Genomic DNA, 7,087 nt, shown 5'->3' with positions numbered 1-7,087 from the left:
AGAATTGGCAGCAAGTGCAGCGCGCGTGCACACACACACACACACACACACACACACACACACACACACACACACACACACACACACACACACACACACACACACACACACACACATCAACACAGCTGGTGGAGATGTGTCCAGGTCATGCCAACCACGAAATACCAAAACACTTTGTCATAAGTTCCAGGTTTTTTTCAGCATCACGTTCACTAGTAAAATGCAGAACCCTACCATATTTGTACATTATTTGTAGTTTACAAGACTGAAAGGTAGTTTCGGTCCTTGGGAGGCTTGACAGTCAACATCCGGTGTGAACAAATGTCAGTGACTTATTGAGATTCAAGTTGGTTGCCTTGTCTGCAGGAGATTCAAGAGATGATTATTTAGTATGTATTTGTGGGCAGACTTCCCAGGTAAAGTATTTTTTTTCCATTCACAAATTCTGGCAACATCGTAATGATTAGCATACACCCCCATGCCAGCCCCCTTCCTTCTCAGCACATCGTATTCTCGCCAGAACAAAGTTGCGGATACGGCCATGTCTCACCGACTTCCCTCAGCAGAGTGAGACACCACAGGAGAACAGACACCTCTCCCACCCGGAATATTCCCTCAGTGTTTGCCCACACACGACTGAACCTGCTTTAAAGGAACACGCTCTCTAACGCAACGTAAGTACATTGAGTTTGAATTAAAGTTATATTTATAGTTTATATTATTCAGTTATACTTGATTTAATATTAAATGGTTAATTTTGTACCAATTTTTGGGAAGGTTTTTAATTTGTTTTCTTTATTTGAATCCTTTCAAACTAAATAGATCGTACAACTTCTATATTGTGTTTTTTTTCTTGGTTTTAAGAAGACACTTTGATGGCGAGTGTATCCTGGATGACTTTGATGCTGCTCTTAATAACCTGCAGGGATAGCATGCACTGCGATGGTCTTAAAGGTGGGTCCAACTTTGTTTACATCATATTTATCTTATCAGTCGCGCATGCATGACGAGGAAACCAGTCAAAAATAAAAGCTGATGCACTCACTCGGGACGCAAATTAAGTGTGTAGTTCTGCAGGTGTTGCAAGTTTGGGAACTAATTAGTTTGTGCAGATGTCTACAAGAAATGTGTCTGAACACAGATTCAATATTAACCGTTGAATTAAAAAAATATATTTTCAATAAAAAGACATTGTTCATTAATAATTGTTAAATATATGTTTTCCCCTGCAGTGGATCCTCCTGACGATCTTGTGATATCAGACCTTGGGCATTTCGGACGTCTCCAGATTTCATGGAGCCCCCCAGTCGGTCAGATCAGTGAGACAGAGTGCTCTCATCTCTATCAGCTGGAGTACTTCAACTCATACAGTGACAGCTGGAGTGTAAGTGCTCACCACTTTATTAAAATCTTATATGGAACCATATACTGAATAAAGAAACTATAAAATGTATAGTGTTGAATCACTGATTTCGTTTTGGGGATCAGTTCTGTAAAAAACATTAAAGGGTTTTTTGCTGGTCTATTTAGAATTATTGAGATACCGTAAACATAATAAAGTATGAGAGTGGAAATCAGCAGCAAAGCCTCATTCTTAGAAACATCCGTCATTGTTTGATTTCCTGCCCAGAGGGATGATTGACAATGAATGAACGGATTCTGGTGTTTAAGTCAGGTTGGAATGAAAAGAGAGAAGACTAATAATGTATGACTAAGATGATGATCTTGTCTGTGTGTGGTGGATGAATATGAAAATGCATGAATGAAGCTCAGACGGACCAATTGCACGTGGATTTAAAAAGTATTAAAATCCAGCATGCTATTGCAGCTTGAGTTTGAGTATCATTTCACCACAGCCAAGTCTCATAAAGTATAGTATTATTGAATTTGGTTTTAAACAGGACTGACTGACAATAACAGACTATAAATAAAAGCTTAAAGGGAAGAAAAGCATCAGGTTTCCAGGAACCTGACTCAGAAATATCAAAAGGCATCGCTGTTGAGTGTGGTTAACACGAATATAAATTGTGATGTAAATACCATGGTTGTGTTTCTGTATTTACAGGCTATCAGGACGTTTAAGAGGACTTACACAGCCCAGTTTGATCTGATGAAAGATGTCAGAGTGAGAGTGTACACTTTGCTGAGAGGCCCGTGCACCAACGACACTTTGATCAAGAGCTCCAGCTACACTGAAGTGGTCCAGAAACCTCCCAGCACAGGTCAGTCCTGTCCGATGTTGGTAAAACATCAACATAAGAAAATGTATGGTTTGTCTTTGATTGGTGTTTATCACCTTTTCTTCCTCTAGGCGTTGGTACCCCTGTGCAGGATTTTGTCTGTGTTTACCATAACATGAAATACGTGGAGTGCAATTGGGGAAGAAGCCCAAAGCTGCCGGCCAACTCACAGCAACATCTTTATTTCTGGTATGTGATGTGACCACTAGAGAGACTTATAACATCTTATCACAGCCAATCCACCACTTTGGTTCAGAACGAAGTATCTCTTAGATAGAAATCTTTGAAAAATGTTTAAAGGTAATCATGACTGTAAGTTAGAATCATACAGACTTTGCTGATCCCTTGGCTTTGTCCACTTCTCTGACCAAACTGCCTCAGTTGTGCTGAGAATAGTTTATTATCCTAAAAAACAGTTTACTGAAGAGTTTTTGAATACCATGACAAGAATGCCTTTGTACCATGTGAGATAATCTTAAACCTCTTCACATTTCACTCACCAGCAATAAAACTGTTTGGCTGTTTTTTTTCTGATCTGTAGGCACAAGGAGCTGGAGCAGGCAGAGGAATGCCCCACATATGTCAAAACGGGTGAAACCAGGAGCGGCTGCAACTTCACAGAGATCTCCCTCCCTGAATTCACTGATATCAACTTCTGTGTGAATGGCTCCTCCCAGGAAGGACCCCTGAAACCAGCATTTGTCTCCCTTCAAATCCAAAACCAAGGTGCATGCATGTTGGAGTAGTTAAACCACAACTCAGAGAGGGTAGAGTGACTACCGCCCTCATCGTTTCAGCAGGTGTTTTGGGGGTTTATCTGACCCTCTCAGTTTCCTGTAACAATCTGAAATCTGTTTCATAATTGTTGTATTTTTTTCTGCAGTAAAGCCGGGAACAACAGAGAAGCTTGATCTGCGAACAAGTCCTGATGCGCAGCTGGATCTCCGCTGGAACAGTCCTGCTGGGAGGGTCCCTGCTCACTGCCTGGAGTGGGAGGTGGAACACAATCAAGAGGGACCTGATGGGAAAATTGCTTCGGTATGGTTAACTTATTATGAACATTGCACTTACTAGAATCCTTTCCACATAAATTGTGTAATGCTCAACAGCTATAAAAATCCCTGCCAAGTCACTAGCATAAATCAGGATCAGGCCAACTTCGAGTCTTATACTCATATAGTAAATATTCAGAAACTTCCTTTACCGCACTATCTATTTTTAAAATGTGCATTCCCATGTAATTCTTATATCAAAGACCTTTCCCAAAATGTCCATTTAGAGATTAGTTTGCTTGCTAAGCCTTCTTGGATCGTCAAACGTTTTGTTCATTATTTGTTTGATGATTCACTCATTTTACAGGACTAAGGGCAATTATCAGTAACATTTTGTGCAGACTCAAAACCACCATCTGGGCAAGGTGGAATATTGAATTGCCAGTGAACCAGATTGTGATCTCACACTTCCAGTAAGGCAGACAGATTCAATGGGGCGTTAGAACAGGAGCACTTATTAACTTCAATGACGTGAGAAACCAAAGAACATGCGATTCTCCACAACTCCATTTAATTCAGATTTCTTTTAATTGAGCTTCACACATTGACAGTCCACACACACCTGAAATTATGTAGAAGGCGGGAAATATTTTCAACATGTCAGGATTTAATGTAATATGTATTTTGACAAATATTGGGCATCTAGCAATTTGGAAATTGCAATAGACTGTATCTTGATTTGGATATAATTTAGATTAACTTTACTTTTAGAACTGACTTTTTTATAGTTTTATTACGTTTCTAAGACCTTCACTCCTGAGACATTCATCCGGGTCTTTGCCTGCTATATGTCAGCATTTATTTCACCATGTGCCAACTCTTTGTGCGTGTCTAGTTGGTGCTGCAAGAAGCAAGTAGAAGATGTATCAAACCTTAGTGTGACAAAACCTAATGAACCAAACAATAGTCTACATGAATGCTGAATAATGTTGCTTTTAGCCTGTAAAGCATTTGGCTATGTGCTTTAACTTGCTTACTCTAACTTATATTATATTCAAATAATGATATACTTTTTTTTTGTCATTCACAGCAACATATTTTAACCAATCAGAAGAGTCTAAAACTGCCCTCCATCCACGACACTCAGAGAGACTGCTTCAGGGTTCGGTCCAAGTTGAGCAAGTATTGTGCAAACAAGGGCTTCTGGAGTGAGTGGAGTCCTCAGACATGCCAACCAGGTAAAGATGTTTCAAATGTAAACATTACATTATGATTGGAAAACACAGTAAAACCAGTATTTTATTGTTCTTTATAACAAAATAACTTTTGGCATGAAATCAGGTTACCAGCTTGTGACAAACTAGCTTACTGTGGAAAACATACAATATTCTGAAAAGGCTCATCGATACTGTCCCAGCATTTTTCTGGAATTTCCCATGAGTTATATTTAGTGACCGTTTGTGAAATAATTGCTGAGGGATTTATTTTTAATCGGGCATTTCAAATCCTGATTCACTCTAAGTAATAATTATGTTAAGTGCTTTTTGTGTTTAAATAAACAACTCCTCAAGAGTCACACTTACCTGGAAGAACTCTGATGTCGTCATCAAATTGTGTTTAAAAAGGTCTTTCAGTAATCACTGAGTGCCCCCTTGTGGAAATCTGTCTGTTTCATGAGGTTTATTTTCTGCACTGCCATTCAATAATTGTAACCTGGACAATTAGAGAAGGACACCCATAACTGTTGTATCCAGCTTCCTGCCTCATGTTCAATGTGTTGCTAATATTCACCTCATCAAGTTGTTGCCTTGTTGGCAGGTTTTATTGAGTATAATTTAATCCTTTAGTCTTCATATTTTGTGACATTTGTGAAGAAATGTTAGTCCACGCGTCTATGTTAATTCATAGATGTTCTATTGATTATTTGAGTAAACTGTAAATAAACCTGACCTTTGTGAACTTTTGTCAACTTTTGTCAACCTTTGTGAACTTTTGTGAACTTTTGTCAACCTTTGTCAACTTTTGTCAACCTTTGTCAACTTTTGTGAACTTTTGTGAACTTTTGTCAACCTTTGTGAACTTTTGTCAACCTTTGTGAACTTTTGTCAACCTTTGTCAACCTTTGTCAACTTTTGTCAACCTTTGTCAACCTTTGTCAACTTTTGTCAACCAACCAACCAATAAACCAACCAATCAATTGAATAAATGCTTTATTAATCCTAGGGAGATAAGAGAATAAAATGAATACATATTTAAATGACATACATTTAAGTATGTGTGTATTTCTGTGTTTGTGTGTTTTAGAAAAAAGAGAGGTAGCATCTAAACCATGGGACATTGTACCTGTCTATGTTTACATCGCTTTTGCCATCCTTGCCATTCTGGTGCTGTCGCTGTGTGTGTGGGCAGTGCTGAAAGTGTGAGTACTCTTACACATAAAGCACACACACACACACACACACACACACACACACACACACACACACACACACACACACACACACACACACACACACTGATGTTTAGGTTAATGAAATGAGACGCTCACTACAAACTGTGTTTCCATTGCAGGAGGAGCTTGAGAGATGTGAAGAAGCCGGACGCTCTGCTCGCCAACCTGTTTGCCAGAAGTTCAGTTTTTACAGTAACGGATGCCTAAAACCTGCTCCACCTTCTTCAAGCAGCTCCTGGTATATGTTTTCAGGATCTCTGATAGAAATTCACACAATAACCAAACACAAGAAGCCCTCAAAGTCATTCCCTGATGAAATATTACTGAAGATATCTGGGTTAATTCATGTTACACACAGTATTATATCGTACAGCTTATTGCACTGCGCTTGAATTTTTTCATCAGCATTTTTATGCAAACGCCTTAACATGAACTACTTTCCAGTCATTTTAACTGGAAATGTTTTGGTGGTTGGTATCGCTCTTTATAATTATTTCTTTAGTTTTTTGTTAACTTTTTTTCCTGCAACAAATGCAGATGTTGTGTTCAGGAGCAAGTGCCGGTATTTGTTCTTTGGGATTTAGTTTTATGAAGTTTTATTATATGCCAGATGTCTTGCCACAGTTGATGTAGTCTTTTTTTGTTAAATTGATGACTTTTTGCCTCAACTTTAGTTCAACAAACATATATTTTATTATGTTTAATCTAATTTAAAAGAATCCTTTTGAAAGTATTTGTTTTGTTTTGATGCAACAGATTTAGATGTTATTACTTGAAACAACGTAAAAGAGAATAAAATGAGTTTCAGATGTTTTCAATGCCATTACTCCTTGCCATTTGTCTTTTGAAGTTTTTGAATCAACCTGACTGCCAAAATGTAACTCTTGCCAAACATCTGTCGATTACATTGTGTGCTGTGTGTTTTTTTAATTAAATAGTTGAATTGGTCAAAATGTATTGTTGTCATTACTTTTTATGAGCTGAATGGATCAGAAAAAGGAGGTAATCAATGTTACGCTGGCATAGCTAAACGTGTGTGAATGTATGAATCGCTCCTAATGAGCAAGGCCCTTAGTAGACAAAACACCTGATGTGAATAACTAAGGGAATAATCAGTACCCTTCTGATAATATATTTAACATGTAAAATAAAATATTATGTTGTTTACCTGGTTTTAGATTTTGAAGTATTTGAACCATTGGAACAAGGGACACTTTAGTTTTGTTAAAGCTTATGTTGCCCTCTGGTGTTCGGATAAGCTATAGCACCTAACATGACACAAAATGAGTGTTTTTTTCTCCTTCAGTTAACTACAGATTAAACAACTGTAAAATATATATGAAGTAAGTGGTTGTAATGCCACTGGTAATCTTGTCACACACATGATCTCTCCATATGCTGTG

The 7,087-nt window shown here is 38.1% G+C and overlaps 1 protein-coding gene across 2 annotated transcripts; it reads left to right on the top strand.

Annotated features, from left to right (window-relative positions):
• Nucleotides 1–276: 276 nt before the first annotated feature.
• On the top strand, nt 277–6,856 carry il13ra2 (interleukin 13 receptor, alpha 2). 2 transcript variants are annotated; one of them, XM_010790767.1, is made up of 10 exons: nt 277–674; nt 868–954; nt 1,233–1,384; nt 2,066–2,222; nt 2,312–2,429; nt 2,782–2,966; nt 3,124–3,278; nt 4,323–4,470; nt 5,537–5,651; nt 5,804–6,856. In XM_010790767.1, the coding sequence occupies exons 2-10, from the start codon at nt 876–878 to the stop codon at nt 5,889–5,891; spliced, it is 1,197 nt and encodes a 398-aa protein (XP_010789069.1). In that variant the 5' UTR covers nt 277–674; nt 868–875; the 3' UTR covers nt 5,892–6,856. The 2 variants fall into 2 exon arrangements, with proteins under 2 accessions (XP_010789069.1, XP_010789068.1); XM_010790766.1 differs by having other exon boundaries at nt 278–674; nt 865–954.
• The last annotated feature ends 231 nt before the right edge of the window (nt 6,857–7,087 follow it).

This window comes from Notothenia coriiceps, unplaced genomic scaffold (assembly GCF_000735185.1).
Source record: "Notothenia coriiceps isolate Sejong01 unplaced genomic scaffold, NC01 NC01_scaffold00034559, whole genome shotgun sequence".
Classification (NCBI taxonomy): Eukaryota; Metazoa; Chordata; class Actinopteri; order Perciformes; family Nototheniidae; genus Notothenia; species Notothenia coriiceps.
The sequence above is the reverse complement of the archived record's forward strand: the minus strand, read 5'-3'. Positions and strand labels throughout refer to the sequence as shown.